Genomic DNA, 19,785 nt, shown 5'->3' with positions numbered 1-19,785 from the left:
AGGTCCTGAGTAATCCCAGCAATCACATGGTGGTAGAGAGAGAGAGAGAGAGAGAGAGAGAGAGAGAGAGAGAGAGAGAGAGAGAGAGAGAGAGAGAGAGAGAGGTCTTCATAACTGGGCAGACACATCCATTGATCCTTTTATTCCCCATTATTTGAATTAGTGATCCTGAACTTGCTGTGTAACCTTCGCTCAGCCTGAAGCTGGCTGAGCCAGACCTTGACCTTGCTGCCACTAAGGACATTACCTAGGGTGGAACCTTCCTCCGTAGATCACACAATTGTTCAGCCACTGTTGCTGTTCCTCTTCAAGATACTGCTACCTGCAGAGAGGCGCCAGAGCTATTCTGGAGACTATGCCCTATCCTGCATATCATCACCTGCAGCCAGTTCCAAAGATCAATTGGTGGGAATGGGCCTCCCTCCCCACTTTATAAGCCCATTTGCCATTAAACATTTGAACCTTGATCAGAACATTGTCTTGGCTCCATTTCTCTCTCTTCCTCCTAGTTTCCCTTTCTTTAAGTGCCAGCCTGCCACTCAGGTGTACCCTGTACATGTGAGCCACTGGACGGCTTGCAAGATTAGTGGGTGACATTAGCCAAGGCACATGCCCTGTTTGGCCCTGAGGGATTGATTGTGTCCAATATCTAAAACACCTTTTAGCCAACAGCACCTTTCTCCTTGAGGTGAGGTGGGAGCAAAGACAATGTCTGGCCAATCTCAGAGTCTCCAGTGCTTACCCAGGACAGATACTCAGTGGGTGTTTCCTCAACATCTTCAGACAGTCTGGGCCTCAGTCTACAGGTTCTGTGGCTTTAAGCAGGAGGGCCAATGGCCTTGCTGTATGTGGAGCCCACTGAGTGGGGAAAGGCTGGCATGGACTCCTCTCTGACTAAATTCTCGGCTGTTCCAGACATCCAAGGACTTTCCCCATGTCTACCACTTATCTCCTTCATCTCCACACTCACTGCAGAGTGAACCATGAACAGGGTGCTTGGGGAAACATAGGAAACTCACAGACCTTGGTTTATTTGATCATTTTAATATGCCAGGTCAATGGAAAGGAAGGATGGAGCACACAGGAAAACCGGTGTTTGCAGGACGGAGGGCAGATGTCCACAGTCTTGGGCATGCATGTATCTCCTGTGTAATTAGGCAAATGAATACATAAATACCACAGCACAGCCAGACTTGGGGGTGGGGAGAATCACAAGCCACGGGGGACCATGCTTTTAGGTCAGTCAGAGGCTTTAAATACAGGGGCTAAAACTTCTCACTTTATACAAAACTTATATATTAAAAGTAAGGATACCACGGTATACACATGCAAGCAGCTTTGGTCGGAGAAAATGAACAAAGGAGGTGGAGCCATGCACAGGAAGGGCTTGCCTATCTACTGTCCATCTTCTTCATCCTCACAAAGTCAGCTGGGATCATAGAATAAATCACCTGGTCTCGGTAAGATACTGAAATGTCCTGTCTGGTGTCCTTAAGGGCCTCCAGGCCCTCTGTGGGCAGGGAAGGAGCCCTACAGCTGAGAACACTTGAAACCTTGGAAGGAACCAGCCTGGACTGGATGGGGAGGGACATCTATTGGGTCAGATAGAGGAGGGAGCTGCATCCAGCCAGACCAGGTGAGTGTGATGTGCTGCCTGGACCCAGGTCCCTAGAGAGCAGGAGAAATCACGGAGAAATCCACTTTTGCAAGCAAAGCTGAAGATGGTAGGTCAAGCCTGTGTTTCTCACAAGTGTGTAAAAGCCCATTCCCCTCAGAACTGGCTAGCACTGCTTGGATCACACTGCAGCAACCAGACAATGGATGGGTCGCTCTTGGCACCTTTGTTGAATTCTTCCAGGGATATTTTGCCTGAGGAATGGAAGAGGGAGACTTAGGATTAGCCAGTGCTCTGGTTAAAGTCTGGAACCCTCTGGAAAATGAACAATGTCCAGTCTTCTCTCTCTCTCTCTCTCTCTCTCTCTCTCTCTCTCTCTCTCTCTCTCACGCACGCACACACACACACACACACACTCACACACACACACACACACACACACACACACACACACACACATATGGGGACACATGCCATTTTGAGGCACACATGTGGTCAGAGGACAACTTGTAAGAGCTGGTTCTCCTTTCAAGGAATAGGTTGTGGGGATTAAGCCCTAGTCATGAGGTTAGGTTTGGTAATGAACTCTTTGGCTTGATGTAAGCAGATAGAGGCCTGGAGAGCCACCATGATCTGGGGCAGCTGGGGAGAAAGGACAAATTATGGCTGCAGGTCAAATTACATTTCTGTTACTGTGACAAAAATCCCCTGACTAAAAGCAACTTAAGGGAGGAAGTTTTCTTTGGTTTACTTCTAGGTTACAATTCATCACTTCAGGAAGTCAAGGCTTTAAAACCTCACGGGGCAGAGAGAATAGAGGTATGAGCACCTGGCTCATAATGAGACTCTGTACTTTTTTTCTGATACTCTTCTTTTCCCTTTATTACACAGTTCAGGCCCCCTGTCTAGAGAATAGTAATGGGGTTTCCCGCATCAATTAACCACCAACACAACCCGCAACAGGCATGCTCATAGACTGCCATGATCTAGATGGATGGTTCTCAGCCTTCCTAATGCTGTGACCCTTTAATACAGTTCCTTGTGTTGTAGTGACCCTCAACCATAAGATTATTTTCACTGCTACTTCATAACCGTAATTACACTATTGTTATGAATCTGAATCTGAATATTTGTGTTTTCTGTTGGTCTTGTGCTACCTCTGGGAAAAGTTCATTTGATCCCCCAAAGGGGTTGGAACCCATAGGTTGAGAACCACTGATTTTGATAATTCTTCATTAAGATTCTTCTGAGCTGAGCAGTGGTGGCACACATCTTTAATCCCAATACTCAGGAGGCAGACTGGTTGATCTCTGAGTTTGAAGCCAACATGGTCTAAACAGCAAGTTCTAGGACAGCCAGGGCTACACAGAGAATCCTTGTCTCTAAAAAACAAACCAACAAGCAAAAGAAAAGACTCTCCTTTATGGCTGATGAGATGGCTCAGCAGTTAAGAGCAGTTGCTGCTTTTGCAGAGGGTCCTGGATAAAGTTCCCAGCATCCATAAAGCAGTTCCCAATCATTTGTAACTCCAGTTCCAGGGCGACCCAGTGCCCTTTTCTGACCTCTAACACATTACACAAACATACATTCAGGTAAACGCTCATGTAGAAAACAAATACTAATTCTAAAATAAAATAAAAATTAAAATAATTAATAAAAAAAAAGAATTCTGAGGTGATTCTAAACTGAGTCAAGTTAACAGTTAAAACTATCACAGTGCCCCCTAGCGTAGAATCATGTCAGCTTCGGGTGTTCAGAGCTATCCCCCTTTGCTGTCCTATTCTTGTCCTATTCTGTACCAGTTTCTCTGACAGTCCAGACTTCTCATCTCTTGAGTGCTAGCAAGTGGCCCCTGGCTTACAGGGCAGAATATGCACTCAGTGGCCTCCATTGTGAGACACAAACAATTGGACAAGTGCACAGTGGGGACACGGTCTCCAATCTGAAACTGCTAAAGCTCCTGGCTTTGACAATCAGAAACAATGGCCCTCCATGTTAAGTGTGCCACCAACATAGTGCTACTTCAGCCTCACACCCACACCAGTGGGCTTATCCCCATTTCACGGAGAAGAAAGCCAAACCTGGGAAGTGGGCAAGCCTCAGTACAGTTGGTCTATTGGAACACAAGCCTCCGTGTCAGAGTACACAAGAGAGTAAAGAACACTTTAGAAAATGGCTGAAAGGCAGCACCAGTCAAGAGGCTGCATTGCTTTGTGTGCATTGAAAAGCATTTCCTTGATGTCTGGGAAGCTTTTTGTTGTCAACAGTTCCCTGGAGCCTTGAGTCCCACTGAGCCCTGTCCTCAGCTCACCTGCACAGAGCACTGGAGGCTGTTCACTGCTCTTTCCTGTGCATTAGCTTACATTCAATCTCAGTGCGACCTGGGGAGCCTTTCATGCCTTAATGCTGCATTTCCTGTTGGAACAAAACCCAACCAGTCTTGGCTCTACAAAGCCACAGAGGGGCAGAATTAACTCACCATGCAGCTACCTCACCCTTGCTGAGGTCCTGTGATAAACTCAGCCAAGGCACAGAAGGACCTCTCACCACCTCACCTCCTCCTGAGACCTGCCTTTTTGCATCTGTGGTAGAACCTCAGACTCCTAGGAAAGATGAGGCTCAGTGGCTTCTATGTTTGATGAGCCCCATGAGAATCCGCAGTTCCTCACATCCCAGGATGATGGCCTGGTTCAGAATCTCAAGACTCAATGCCACTTGATTCAGTGTCTCACCTCTAAGCCACCAGTTTGACCTTCCTCCCCTCTGCATATATAATTGTGGAAATAGTAAGACCACTGTTTCTGTCAACATGTGTGCTAGCTAATTTTATGTCAGTTTGATACAAGTTTATGTTATCAGGAAAAAGGGAGCCTCAGTTGCAAAAATGTCTGTATAAAATGTCTGCAGGAAAACTTGTAGGGCGTTCTCAGTCTCTCTCTCTCTCTCTCTCTCTCTCTCTCTCTCTCTCTCTCTCTCTCTCTCTCTCTCTCTCTCCCACTCTCTCTCTCTCTCTTTGTGTTTGTGTACCTCCCTCCCTCTCTCCCTCTTTTTCCCTCTTTTGTTTTGTTTTGTTTATTGAAACAGGGATTCTCTATGTAACAGCCCTGACTGTCCTAGAACTCACCTTTTAGACCAGTTTAGCCTTGAGCTCACAGACAGCCTCCTGTCTCCTATGAGCTCCGATTAAAGACATGTGCCACCATGCCTGACCAGAGGGTATTTTCTTAATTAGTAATTGATGGAGGAGGGCCAACCCTGTAGGTGGTACAACCCTGGGCTAGTGATCCTGAGTTCTATAAGAAAGCAGGCTGAGGAAGCCATGGGGAGAATGCCAGTAAGTAGCAACCCTTTCATGGTCTCTGTATCAGTTCTTGCCTTCAGGTTGCTGCCCTGTTTGAGTCCTGCCCTCACTGCTTTTGATGATGAACAGTTATATGGTAACTGTGAGTGAATAAACTTCCTTGTGGCCATAGTGTCTCATCACAGCAATGGAAACCCTAACTCAGACGACACAGATGTAGCCTACAGCTCAGAGGGTCTACTGACATGCCCATGGTTATAGAGCCCTAGAAAGGGTGCAGGGTGCAGGCTAGGTGTACCTGACCCTGAATTCTAGTCTCCCTCCCTCTATCAGAGCTGAATCAAGCGGGCTGGAAAAGGGCAGGCCTGCATAGGGCAGAGAGTGTATCCCAAACACCTCTGTGCCATCAACAGTTTCACAGGCTCACCTACTCCCCTCTCCCCACCTCCACCCCCTCTCCCAATCCCCTCTTCCCACCCCACCTGCTCACTCCTACCATGTTTCCTACCTTCATTGTTTGTGTCCATCTGCCTGAAGATCTTGTCTGTTCGATTCTCGGGAATAGACTTGTCCTCGGGCATCTTCATCACAGAGGACACCATCTTGTAGATGGCCTGCAAAGGGGCATCTGTGAGTGTGCTGTGGAGGACTGAGGGTGAGTTATGGTCCTCGCTCAGCTAACCAAGGAGCAACGACAGGGCAGAGTCAGGACCCTTCTCTCACCAGAACAAGTCTCACAGACAAGGTTCTGGGCAAAGGGAACCAGGAAACTTTAAGTGACATTCAAGAGCACAGGATACAGCTGGGGTGTGGAAGAATGGAGGGCTCCTTGGTTCAGACTAGAGGGGAGGTTGTGTGGCAAAGCATCTATCTGAAAGGAAGATCTTTGGTGGGGAGCTGGGAAATCCTGGAGGGAAGGTCAAAGGGGAAATACATTGATCCCTGCCCACCCATGGGTCCTGAATCTGCAGATTCAACAAACTACAGGTAGGAAATAGTCTAGAAAACGAAACTGGAGGTACACAGATTCTTGTTATTTCCCAAATAATACACATTATTATTAACATCTATAGATATTGTACAAATTTTATTTACTTATCTACACGACTAGGAGATATTTAAAGTTCCTTGTCCAACACAGACATATGGCAGCTTGATATTGTCTTTCAGAGCACACACTTACTTATCTAAATATGTCCTCCCCTGTACAAACAACCAACTCAAATGTCCACAGTGTCTTGATCAGAAATAATCATCAACTCAGGTAGACAGGTGCCACACATCTGTAATTCCAGAACCGGAGGGTAGAGGCAGGATTATCAGGAGTTCAAGGTCATCTATGACTATATAGAAAGTTCATGGCCAGCCTGAGCTACAATGAGACCCTGGCTAAAAATGTTATATTAAAAGAAAGAGAACAGGAAGTACAATAGTGGTGCATGCCTTTACCCCCAGCATTCAGTGACAGTGAAGACAAATAAGAGTTCAAGGAAGGCTACCCTGGGCTACAGAGCAAGTTCTAGGATAGCCAGGAGTACACAGAGAAACACTGTCTCTCTCTCAAAGACATACACACAAAGACACACACACACAAACATACACACGGGCGGGTAGGGAGAGAGAGAAAGAGAGAGAGAGAGAGAGAGAGAGAGAGAGAGAGAGAGAGAGAGAGAGAGAGAGAGAGAGAGAGAGAGAGAGAGAGAGAGAGAAACTGAGTAACAGAGACAGAGAGAGACAGAGAGATTTACAAATGGAAGATTATGCACAAGGGCATGTGGTGATTGATGCCATCTGTGAGAAGAAGTCCAACGGGTTTGTGAGTGGAGGCCTCCTGTGGAAGAAATTACTGGAAAGGTAAAGTTGACTGAAGTGGGGAATTGGCTGAATGGACAGGTATCTTGTAGACCCTTTTGTCATGTTTTCCTTTGTAATTTTATTTGTTTATTTGTTTTCTGAGATAGGGTCTCATGTAGCTAGAAAGGAGCGAAGACACTACAGTCTTCTCAAAGCAGTTTATTCAGGAACCTTTCAACATGCATGCATGAATCTCTCTCCAGGAATAGTATCTTGTGTATCTCTCTGCCCCCAATCGCAATCCATTATATAACCCCTCAACCACGCCCCATCAGCCCAGTCCATGTAACAGCAGTCCATTGGCCAGAATAATCACTTGTCATATGGTCTGATCTTGCATCATGGTGCACCTGAGCAGTTCTCACGATGGTCGTGGCTTATTTTCAGGTGTATGAGGAAGTCGGGTGCAAGTCATAAGACTTGTCTGCAGTCCCAGGCGCCATCTTGTGACTGCTGCCACACCCACTCCCCACATCTCCCCCTTCAGTACTTATTGGCAGACAGAATGTCTGTCTTAGGTTGCACCCTGAGGCAATGCCTCTTACCCATCATTGGGAGACAAAGAGCATTGGTTTGATCCCTGTCTTAGGTTGGTGACACGCCCAGGGCATCTTACCCGTCATTGACTACTTCTCTAGCATGCCAAGCCACACATGAGGAGATTGTCCTGTTTTCGCTGCCGCAAAAGCCTGTATCATCAAGGCTTGGGCTCTGCACTCACGACTCTGCATGCAGCAGGTGCACCAGAAGGCCAGGATGCTGATTAATATCAGATACAGAGCAAGTCCATCAATTCCAGCTCACTCTTTCAAGCGGGAGACAGCGGACAGTAATCCAAAGCTTCTGCTACATCAACGGTTAAATTATTCACAGCCGCGGCAGTTTGTAAGGGATATGGTCACACCGGTGGCTGTGGTGGCAGAGATTGCTACAGCAGTGACAATAACTGCAGCAATGCCAAAAATCCCTCTTAGGTCCAAACAAAGTCATAGCAGAAGGAGCCTGAAAGGGCTAAGGTACAAAGCGAGACATCCTAGTCACAACAGCTAAATGATATTCAGATGCATTCCAGCACATACTATAATAACAAATATCACTACTACAATTAACAACATTATTCTCATAACTACCATTATAAACAATAAACACAAAAGGAGGCCACATACAAACAGGTGTAGCCTGAAAAGAAGCATTCCTCCGTCCAGCAAATTGAAATACAGAAGTTTTAAACACATTAGAACCATTCCAATAAAAACTTGCATTGCCCCAGGCCCCTCCCGCCACCATGCTTAAGGGGGGAAGATCAGTGCAACTACCATTCACCCCACCTAACACCATACATTAAAAGGATTACTAGCTCCTACTTGAGCTGGATTTTGATATGTCCAATTATACTCTGAAAAGGAACTATTATGGACTGTACCTATATAAGGGGAAAATGAAAAATAATTCTTCACTGCCCAAGGTACTTTTCTAGATTGACAGCAGGTCCAAGGTGGAAGGGAATTGCGAACACTCCTACAAAAAAGGGGCCCATCTAGGTTAGGAGGGTATAGTGCTATTGCCCTTGGATATACTGGCAGGCCACAACCCTCGGATCCAGGTAGCATTAGCTTTAGTAGATACAGCTGAACACAATCACTCATCTGTGAAATATTTTGAACCATCTGAAAACACAACAATCCCCTTAGCTGAAGCAGCATAGATTCCCTCACTGGAGCTATCTCTCCATCCCATGATAAAAAAAAGCAATTGTAGCAAAGCATTAGGATATAAAGAACTGAGGAAACACTTGTGCTGAATGCGTCAACGGCATGGTTTTCAGGAACACAGGCATAATTCCCCAATGTAGCTCTTCAGTTCTCACTAGCAGGACCATTCCCAGCCACAGGAATATCCATGTCCTCATCGCTCTGCTTGTCCTGAATTGCTCTGGTCAGCCGCTCTGGGACCCACAGCAGTTGTCGGTGATCCTGGGGAAACACACAAACAGACCCTCTCTCCCAAACAAACACTGGGTCAGGGCCCTTCCAACAACCAGTCAAAATGTACCCTTGGATGGGATAATTAGTTTGAGCTGCTACAAATCTCCCTTGTCCCAGCAGCATGTCTTGATCCCAGGCTGGATGGCCATTGCCAGCATTTATTGCTGCTTGCTCGGCAAGAAACTCAATGAAAAATGCCTTCTAGTCTAAATATTGGCCTGGTGACAAGCAGGCGAGAGCTAGGTTCTGCCAATTGCTTGGAGACATGCAGTAGTGGTGCAGGTTCTCTAATTGCGCTCTTACAAAAGCAGCACTGACACTGTAAGTATGAACCCCTTCCTCTATACTTTGAACAATCTTCCAATCAAGCGGCTCATGATGATGACCTCCCTGTGCATCCTGAAATACAGTAAAGCACTGGGTTCCCAGTTCCCTCCAGGTTTCTGAATGCAGACTACACCTGGATCCTCTTTCAGGGGCTTACGGACGCGGCCACGGTGGCCCTGGGCCTGAAGGTTCTACCTTCATTTTTACTTTCTCTAGACTGTCGGCTATACTCTCCAGATTGTCCTCAGACATATCCCCATAAATAGAATTTCCTTCTGCCTCTGACTTTTGGGATCACGCCTCTCTCACCTGATTCAGGCCTCATTGCCCTTTTGGAGTTCTGCTCCATATCTTTCCTTCTCCTCGATACAATCCAGTATTAGCTTCTACACTGGCAGCACATGCAATTCCTATCTCACAGCCTTGCTTCTACCACGGTTTAGTGTCCACTTTCCTTATCACCTACAGCCTGGGCTTCAACCACGAGTCAGCCAACCTCTCCCTGGTTCACTGGACATTGAGCTTGACAGGGTGGCCTGTGCTGGCTGGAAGTACCCCCAGAAGCTAGCTACATCCATCTCTGAACAGGAGCACACAATACCAACTTCTCCAGCCACAGAGAGTCTGCCCTAAGAGGACAAATGCGACTGCTGGTGGCTGAGGGGTCACCACAGGCCTAGGATAAGCATACAGATGAGCTGCCCACCATTGATACCCACTACCCATGGCTCTAATCCACACCCCAACATAGAGTAAGACCATATCATGACTCTTTGGGAAGGGATAGAAATGCCCTGGTTTTATTGTAGGTAATTCATTTTGGAAACTCAATTAACAAAACACATGTAAAGTTGAAGCCACCCTGGGAACGCGGAGCTGTAGGTAAGAATGGAGCAGCCAACAGTGGGAGGGTGGTACACCTGGTGGTGGTTGGTCCAAAGAATCCCTTAGTGGAGCAGGACAAGAGGTGCAAAAAGACGTCTGGGGACAATCCAGGAATACTGATGGAGAAGGAAGGGAGGAACGAGGGGAGGAGGAAGGAAGGAAAGAAGGAGGAAAGGAAGGAAGAAATGAGGGAGAGGGAAAAGGAGGGCATGAGAGGGAGAAGGGAACTGGAGTACCTAGAGGAAGGGACAATGAGCTGAGCCCAGGAGGTGGCTACTAGGATGTTACTGTCAGAGGCAGGCCCTCAGGCAGGAGACAAAACTGTGAAACAATGTGAACAGGAGACCCCAGAAAAGAGGGCAGAGTTTGGGGTGGTAGCAGGTAAAAGGTAGAGAAGCCAGGTTGGACCAAGATGGGAGGTGTGGGGTCCCCTGCTCAAATACTAGTATTGGAGAGAAAAGACCTACACCCAGTGAATCCATGTAGCTCCAAGGCCCTCAGCACTGAACCATTCACACAGGGAAACTTACAATGTGTCTCTGGCCTGGAGTTCACTTAGATATGTCACCCATCAGATACATCTTGCTAACCAGAGAACTGACCATCAGAGAGCTGCAGAACCTCTCCTAAGTGAGCCAGGACCTGACTCCAGGATACCCGGGTATGGGATTGTGCTGGTATTGTCCCAGAGAGTGCAATGTGTAAACAGCTGCATTGCCACCATAGCTAGCCCTGTGCTTGTGGCTCCTCTTCATGATCAACAGTCCTGCACCCGACAGCCTTGCCACAGACCCTTGGTTTCCACCTCGCACACGCAGCATCCACTCACCTCATTGAACACACATCACTGCAGTGTCTGTGATTTGTCATCTAACAGAAGCTACTAGAATGCCAAACTCCTTGTACCTGCTCTGCAGATATCTGCCGGGAGGAGGCTGCAGTGCAGACAGCCTTGGAGATATTGGAGGAGAGGCTTTGTTTCCCTTATTTCTCATTCCCTTCCCAATGGCTTGAAGATCTGCTCTTTACCAAATATTTCGGAGGTAGGAGCTCCAGAACACAGGGCTGTGCCTCTGCCCAGACTTTGTCTCCTCCCTGGTATCAGGCTGCTAATTAGAATTCATGCTTTGCATTGGTTTTGGACATTCTTGCTGTTGTGGTTATTGCATACACAAACACACACACACACACACACACACACACACACACACACATGCCCTTGTTCTCAGGATGTACTAATACTAATTTGGAGGCAGGAAGAACCTTGACATAGCTCACATTGAAGCAGATCCCAAGTGACCCTCTGTGGATGCAAAGAACAAGGCATAAGCATCAGGAGGATGGAGACTACCAGGGAACATTCAATCCATGTTTCAGGGCTACCCCTGAGGTGCTGGGGGTTCATGGGATGTAGAAAAGGGAAAAGGAAGGGTCTGAGCCTCGGGATCTGGTTCTGAGGAGCAATGGCTTGAAGATCTTCTCCTGCATGCAATGTCATTTAAAGAAAGGGTGGTGACAATAGGAATGTGTCTGGCCATCTTAAGCACCTGGGACTAATGGCATAAGCAGTATGAGATAAGGAGGAAGAGAGGGTAGGATTGACCCTTTTCGGAAACTCCAGTAAAGAAGGGCTCTATGTAAAGAAGCCTCAGTCCTGGAGGGACTCCATGGAGCATAGTCCTCCCGCCCTGCCATGTTCCACTACACCCAGATAGGAAAACACACCTTTACAATGCTAAGTGCTGCTGAGACTCTTCAATATCCAGCAGCTAGCCCTGAGCCACAGGAACTCTCAGCTACTGCAAGTCAGTAACAGTGACCCCCATTTCGCTCCAAAGGGGCAAGGATTCAGTACAGATACTTGGGATAGAGGACCAACAGTCATATAGCAAGATAGCCAAATAATCCTCCAAGAAAAACAAGAAAGCAGGCTCCCAGAAGCAGAAAGCCCCCTAACCACACCTTAGCCTCTTTCTTGACAGATACACCCCGTTAACTGGGAGAGTGTATCATCAGAGAAGCCCATACTTGAGCAGACAGTTAGGAACTGCTTCGGTGTTTTCCAGTCTCTTGGGTTCTTGAAGTATAGATGCTTGAGTCATGCTGGATTGTGGTCCCTACTCTCGAGTGCCCTGCACTACAAATGCACATTCCTAGGCAGGACAACTAGGTGCTCTGGCCAAGAAGATGGAATTTAGAGCCAAAACTGAAGGCCTAGAGGGGATTTTGGTAGATGACAGAGCCTCCAGTGAGTGGTAAGCTGTCTCACATGCCTCAGCTAGTGAAGGAAAATGAGATTTTGTAACTTGTGATTCATGTAAAAGAGTTGTCTAGGAGCCCATATGCCAGGGCAGGGCTCTTCTGTAAAGATGAAAAAGAATGCAAGGATGCAGGCAAGGCTATCTTGTCTGAGTTTACACCATCTGATCGGAACCTCCTCTCTGTCTACTGCCCCTTGGCGCCGGGGTAATGTCATACAACAACTGGTTGCTATGTGAACAATGATAAGGCACCAGCCCACAGGAACAAGGTCCTGATGCCCTTTGGCTGACATGTAATCTTATTGTTGTTTGAATGAGCCAATCCCATACCTTTGTTGAAATTCCTTGCACCCCTATCCCTTTTTCTTTCATAAAAACCCCTAGCTCTGGAGACTCGGAGTCGACTCCCCTGCCTTTTGTGTGAGGAATGTGTCGGCCCAGAGATCTGCCAATAAAGCCTTGTGTGTATTGCAACAAGAAGGATTCTTGCGTGTTCACGGGTGCACCCTATCCCTGGATTAGAGTAGGGGTTACCATATGGGGGAGTCCTACATTTGGGGGCTCATCCGGGATTTGGGAGCACCCAGAACCCCAAGAAAACCCCTTGGAGGTATGTCTGTGTGAGTTTGGTGTGTCTGAGTGCGGTGCCACTGAATCTGTGTGTCGGTTTTCCAGTTTTAGTATTCTGGCAGCTGCTGCTGAGGTCCGTGTGGGTCCAGTGGCTGTGGAAGGAGATGTCTTGAGTCCACAAGCTGCAACCCTGGGAAGACGTTCCAAGGGTGACCCTGGAGGAAGTCCTCTGGCAGAGTGAGGGAGATCAGGTGCTCTTTCTGCCAGAACGGGAGTGGACGTGGAATCCAACCCTGTCAGAGGTCGCGTTTGGCTGGTTGTATAGGTCCAGGCAGGGATGAGTGTGCTTGGATGTTCTGGTGTCCCTTGTCTCTGTCTTCATTTTGTCTCTGTTTCCAATTTTTGTCATGGGACAGACTGTCTCAACCCCATTATCTTTGACTGAGAACCATTGGACAGACGGACGTTAGGGCAAGAGGGCAAAATCTATCAGTAATAGTTAAGAAGAAACCTTGGCAGACTTACTATACCTCAGAATGGCCCACTTTTGGGGTGGGTTGGCCTCCCGAAGGAACGTGTGATCTCCCCACCATTAGGTCTGTAAAGGCCGTAGTTTTTCAGGAAGGACCATGATTGCACCCGGACCAGCAACTGTACATCACAGTGTTGGAAGATTTAGCGCGATTTCTGCCTGCGTGGGTTCATCCATTTCTCCCACCCCTATGTCCAGGTACCAAGGTTTTGACGGTCCGAGAGAATGCTGAGAAGGGGAAATCGAAACTACTATCTGGAGAAGGCAGCAAAAAATCTACTCCACCGCAGCCAGAGGCCATTTCTAAAATCTACCCAGATATAGAGTGGCCCCCTGAATGGCCCGACTCACTACCACCACCTCATCCCCTGGTTCTCCAACCTGTACCCCAACCCTCAGCTTCCATGGCTCCACCTTCGGTTCTAGGGATCGGGGAGGGAGGCCCCTCAGCAGGAACAAGAAGCCAGCGGGGAGCACCCAGCGAGGGGCCAGCCGATTCTATGGTGGCACTTCCCCTTAGGGCTGTTGGAGCTCCCCCTGCCAGCCAGAACGTTCCACAGCTTCTGCAATACTGGCCTTTTTCTTCCTCTGATGTCTATGACTGGAAAGTAAACCACCCCCCTTTCTCAGAAAATCCTACAGGGCTTAAAGGGTTGATAGAGTCTCTGATGTACTCATAACAGCCTACCTGGGATGGTTGCCAACAGCTCCTACAAACCCTGTACACCACCTAGGAGAGAGAAAAAATTCTCCTCGAGGCATGGAAGAACGTCCGAGAAGGGGCCGGTCGGCCAGTACAGACCCTGGTCGAGATAGACAAAGGATTTCCTTTGACTCGTCCTCAGTGGGATTATAACACAGCACAAGGGAAAGAACGGCTGTCCAATTACAGACGGGCACTAGTTGAGGGTCTCAGAGGGCCCACTCGTAGGCCCACAAATTTGGCTAAGGTAAGACAAGTTATCCAGGGGCCAACTGAGCCCCCCTCAGTTTTTTTAGAGAGACTCATGGAGGAATGCATTTTGTGGTGCACTTAGAGATAGACTTTAGACTTCAGTGAATCTTAGGCAAGCATTCTACCAACAGTCGTAGCCAACTCCAGCCTATTCTCCCTCCTGTCCCTCCCCCTCCCCCTCCCATTTTCATGTGACACAGTCTTTTCTCTGTGTAGCCCTGGCTGTCTTGAAACTCCCTCTGAGACCAGGCTGGCTTGGAACTCACACAGATCCATCTACCTCTGCCTCATGTGTACTGGGATTAAAGGAGAGCCTCACAACCATCTGGCTATGATAGAGTCTTTCTATACAACCCAGTCCAGCCTTGAACTCAAGACACTCCTCAGTCTCCTGAAATTACAGGAGCACAGCATGACTTAAGTGCTCTTTTGAAGGATATGAAAGACATTGCTGCAAGCAGGAGAGGGCAGAGACCTCCATTTCATTCCCACAGTCCCTCTACAGATGGACGTCTTGTGCAATCAGTCCTGGTGGGATTGAGCCAGAATAGGCTTCTCTTCCTTGCTGCTCAACACCGAGGATCAGGTTGGCACTTTGGCCCCAGGCTTGATGCAGCAGGTTCTTTGGGGTCCATGAGCCAGCTATGGAATGACTCACACATGGGCTCCTGATTGGCTGGGATGACAGGTCATATCAATTCTGTTTTGATGCTGCAGGCCAAGAAGCCAGCAATGGCCTTTCCCCAGTAGCCAGGGGAATGGCACGGGGCCTCTAGGACTGGTTCTGCATGGTCAATGACTCAGGTTGCCCTGGCCAGTGGCCAGCACCCAACACTCCTGTGAGGGTGCAGCAGTAACCCAAGAGTGCTGAGGCAGGCCTAGCATACAGCAGGGTAGAATATCTCTCATTGCGCGTGACTGAACTTCTGTGTGTCCCTCTCTAAAAGGAACTGCATTTTACTATGTCAGGCTGCAATGGGACATCCAGATTTGGTGGTCCCTGGGTCAATCCCTGACTACAGCCTTCCCTTCTAGCCATATGTTCTTGCTACCTTGATTTCTCTGAGTCCTGTCTCCTTAGCTGTAAACCAAGAGTGAAGGTCCCTGTGTGTGGAGTTTACAGCCTATTTCTATGAAAGGAAGGGAAACAGAAGCTATGAGGAGACAGAGACAAACTGAACCACCAGGCAAATGCTCGGTGGGGACATTGGAGGACTTTTACTGTGAAAGACCACAGGCTTCCTCAATGAGCTCCATCTGAGTACAGCACCCTGTGAGGAGGGAAACCACCGACCTGAAAAGCTTCTCTTGCAGGTCACACCTAGTGTAGTGCCATTAAAAACCGTATTCTGTGCTGGTAAAGAGCCTGGGGTCACTGTGATCTGGAAGCATCCCTGGGTAGGGCTAGTGACATCCTAACTCCTGTACTTCAAAGAGGAAATGAGGGGAGGGAAGGAAGGATGTAGCCAGGCAAATATCAGGGCAGGGAGTGCAGAGGCTCCTGTTGCTGAGGGGCAGGTCTAGTACAGGGGCCCAAGACCAAGGGCTTGCTAGACACAGGGATGGGGTTTCAGGAGGAAGGCCCCTTATCTCATGGCAGCAGGTATCCTGGGAAGTCCATGCCTACTGCTTGGGAATAGGAGTGTGAGTGTTAGGGACCCTCAGGCAGTGGCTCACACTTCATACCATACACCTTGCAAAGTTTACAGACACACACACACCCGAACACCCCTTCACCAACACAGAGATGTGTTACCTCACTTACTATTCAGAGGCTCCCATCTCCCATCCCTCCTGGCTCCAGTGATAGCACAGGAGGAAGAGCGGTTAGAAGGAGGACTCCTCAGAGCACTACATAAGACTCCGGAAGATAGCCGGGCGTGGTGGCGCACGCCTTTAATCCCAGCACTCGGGAGGCAGAGGCAGGCGGATTTCTGAGTTCGAGGCCAGCCTGGTCTACAAAGTGAGCTCCAGGACAGCCAGGGCTACACAGAGAAACCCTGTCTCGAAAAACCAAAAAAAAAAAAAAAAAAGACTCCGGAAGATATTTGCCCTGGGAGCTCGCTATTCTTACACACAGCAATACAAGTCCTTTGCTCATTCATTCATCCAGCCACCTTTACCAAGTATGCATGGACTTGGCCTGAAGATGTGCTGAGCGAATGACCCTAAACTTGGGCATATGCAGAAGATGCTGACTGGTGGACAGGAAAGATGGATGCTCAGAGGAAGCCTCACTGTGCTCAGAGGTGAGTCACTGTGACACAAAGGGAGCATGTGGAGAAACATGTGGAGAAATTAGGGAGGGAGGGAGCAGGTCATTATCTACTACTGCAGAGCTGTCACTCAGTACATGCTGAGCTCTGAGCTGCAGAGATTCACTGCACCCCATCAGCCTGACCCATCTTCCCATCCTCTCAGGCCACGAATATCTCCACTGCTTCTGTATCCATCCCGATGGCTGCCACTGGGCCTTTGCTCCCAGACCTTCTTCAGGCTCTCTCCGAGCTCACATCTCTTAGCGTTCCTGGAATACTTTGACGAAAAGGGAAGCCTCTACACACAACCTTCTAAGCCTAACCGCTTTCCAGCATTACTTATTCCAATATTATACAATGAATTAAAGGCCCAGGCTGTACTTTGCTTTTCTTTGCCATTAGAAGCCAGAGCCCTCAAGATCACTGGGGACAGAGTATATCCTTAATACATGCTGAGCACAGCCATACTGACTGCCAAGGTAGACAGCTAGCAGGAAGGCTGTGCCCCAGACTTGTACATGCTTTCATCCACAGGCAGGTGGGTGGGAATGGAGGAGGTGCCCATCATCAGAGGGATCTTTCTACTGATCATCCTCTGACTTCTGACTATATAGCAATGTTCTGACATAAGATTAAGAACTATCTGACCCAGACTCTCCTCATTCAGTGCCCAGGTGTGTTTGGCTACAGAGGAGTCACTGGGTGTACACCAAAGCATCCAAGGGCCTCAGGATGAGAAGAGCCACTATAGGCTAGAACTTGTACTCCTCTGACCTCTTTGTCTGCTCCTGCTTCCAGACATCAGTTTCCAGGCTTGACTGGACCCTACCATACACTTGTGCATGGATGGCATCTGGAGTCAAGGACCCTGGGGCCTGGAGGTACATATGCAGGTGACATTCAGTCATATAGACTCAGAAACTGCTCTCTTTAGCCCCAGCAGTGCACACCATATTCCATTGTGTTTATTTTCCATTGAGGGGACCCAAAGACCCTCTTTCCGAACACAAGGGCCTGTTTCTGGGTATCTCCTTCAGACTTACTGACAACCTGGACAGAGTGTCTGGAATGTGGGGGAGTGAAGAAAAAGGCAGCAGGAGATATCTTCTCCCTCCAGGAGATGAAGGCCAGAAAGGAACTCCACCCACAGAAGTCCTGAGGACACCCTGTGCCATGAAATTCCCTCTATGAATGCTATAGGAGCTTGAGTGTCTGGGGCTGGGGGTATGGGTGAGGGAGACCCAGCCACTCCCCGGTCTGCTGGGAACACCTGGTCTAAGTCTCTAGGGAACTAGCTACCTTTACTAGAGCCAGGGACAGAAGTACCACTTGACATTTGCCTCTGCATCTTGCAGACCTCTTGAGGTAGCAGCCATTGGGATTAGAAAGAACCATGAAACATGTACAAACTCTGAAACAATGGTGGTGATGCTGGCCTCATGGTTAAGTAGGCCTGGCTCATCCTGGTACTTACAGGGTTCTTCTTACCTCTCAGCCTCCATTTCATGACCTGTCCTCTGAGATCCCTGAATAGACTGTCCCTATAGTCTCTGCAAATGGCACCCCTTTCATTCACAGCTTTAATGCTCTGCAGGCCTATTGGCCTTGGGGTGACTTATATAGCACCAAGTGAAGCCAAGGCAGAGCAGGGATCAGAACCACTTGGGGATGATGCACAGGCTCGACAAGCTGCTAGACCATGCCTGTGGAAAAGAAGACCACAGATCACATAGGGCACTGGCACCTGGATGAATTCACAACATCCCTTCACTTGTCCCAAGTACCCAAGCAAAGCTGATTGTGTGTGTTTACGTCAGTATGCACGGGTGTACCATGTGTGCATTTGTGTATGCATGTTCTATGTGTGTGTGTGTGAATATAATTCCTATGATCCCCCATTAACAGAAGCCTGGTGAGATACTGGTCACCCTCAGCTGGAATAACATTGTCACAAAACAAGTGTGGGTGATGGTCATAGCCATTGCTCTATGGATTCAGGTGACTGGGCTATCCAGATGCAGCTGTGTGTGGCTCCTAGAACTTTTTCTTTTCTGGTCATTAGGATGCTTGATAGAGTATCCTGGCTGGGCTTGGGAAGGCTCAAAGGAGCGCCCAAGGTCCTGCTCTGGACCTTATTGGGAGTGCCAGAGCCAGGTCTTTTCTTCAAAGCCCATATTGCCCAGACGTGCTTCGCTGGCTCAGAAAATGGCACATAGAAAATGTACACATGGAGTAAAAATATATCCCAACTCAGACAGCACACTACCGTCACCAATCTGGTCAAAGATACATAGTCAGCATCATGAATATTACTTAGCCACCCTGTAGAGCCAGCCCTGAAGGCCATCTCTTTCCTCCCTGTCTGTTCCCCACATGGGGACTGGAGGCCTCTTCCCAGTGAACAGTATTATGGGATGTTCCTAAATAGTCTTGTACCTCACTCAAAGCTGTCATTGTCCCCTGAGATCCTCAGGACAGACCAAGGAGGGAGGCCCAGTGTTACCTCCATTTCTTCGAGAGGGAAGATGGGGCTCACAGGGAGGCTAGTAATTGACTCAAGAGCTAAGTGGCAGTCAGAATGGGACAGGAAAGTCCTGTCACCCGAGCACAACTTCTCTTCCTAGGCTACAGCACTGTCTCTGTTTCCCCTTATGGTACAGTCTCTCCATTCACAGCAATGATCATACTTGCAATGTTCTTACTGAACCAAGCACTGGTTTGGCCCAGAGTCTGTTCTAAAGAGCAGGAGGACCTAGGACTCCCCTTGCTCTGCAGACTAAGGATAGTGGTGGAGACTGTGTGTCTGCCCTCCTCCCACCCAGCCAGGTTGACTGAACACCATGAAGTCAAGAGGGCATCACTTCATTCATTACCTTGCATCAGTGCCTAGCCAGGAGCTATAAACAAAGCAGGCACTCAATACTCAGTGCTTTACAAAGGACTGCACCTGAATTCAGACTCAGACCAAAAATCCAAGATCTGGACTAGAAAAGCCATGCACATCCCTAACAGATATGTGCACATTAGTGTGGGAATATGCACATTAGTGCAGGTGCCCGCGGAGGCCTTATGAGGGTTCCCGATCCCCCAGAGCTGGAGTTACCAGTGATTGTGATCCTCTCAACATGGGAGGAACTGAACTAGGGTCTGCTCAAAGAACAGTAAGAACTCTTAAGCAGGGACCCACCCCGCCAGTCCCCATATGTATTTTTTATTAGATATTTTCACTACTTACATTTCAA

At 48.3% G+C, this 19,785-nt stretch overlaps 1 protein-coding gene across 1 annotated transcript; it reads right to left on the bottom strand.

Annotated features, from left to right (window-relative positions):
* Nucleotides 1–1,117: 1,117 nt before the first annotated feature.
* LOC147001181 (hippocalcin-like protein 1) lies at nucleotides 1,118–13,440 on the bottom strand. The gene is made up of 3 exons (XM_085830124.1): nucleotides 13,329–13,440; nucleotides 5,425–5,530; nucleotides 1,118–1,869 (listed from the first exon to the last, which is right to left on the bottom strand). Exons 1-3 carry the CDS (start codon nucleotides 13,389–13,391, stop codon nucleotides 1,772–1,774), a joined length of 267 nt encoding a protein of 88 aa, XP_085686250.1. The 5' UTR covers nucleotides 13,392–13,440; the 3' UTR covers nucleotides 1,118–1,771.
* Between the last annotated feature and the right edge of the window lie 6,345 nt (nucleotides 13,441–19,785).

Source organism: Mus caroli, unplaced genomic scaffold, assembly GCF_978045245.1.
Source record: "Mus caroli unplaced genomic scaffold, Mus_caroli_1 scaffold_14, whole genome shotgun sequence".
NCBI lineage: Eukaryota > Metazoa > Chordata > Mammalia > Rodentia > Muridae > Mus > Mus caroli.
The sequence above is the reverse complement of the archived record's forward strand: the minus strand, read 5'-3'. Positions and strand labels throughout refer to the sequence as shown.

Coding starts and splice junctions, on each gene's coding strand:
- LOC147001181 (XM_085830124.1), bottom strand. CDS start 13,391: ATGGTGGGGAGATCACACGTTCCTTCGGGAGGCCAACCCACCCCAAAA. Junction 5,531..13,328: donor CAAAAGTGGGCCATTCTGAG/GTATAGTAAGTC, acceptor GCCCCTTTGCAG/GCCATCTACAAGATGGTGTC. Junction 1,870..5,424: donor GATGGACACAAACAATGAAG/GTAGGAAACATG, acceptor TCCATTCCTCAG/GCAAAATATCCCTGGAAGAA.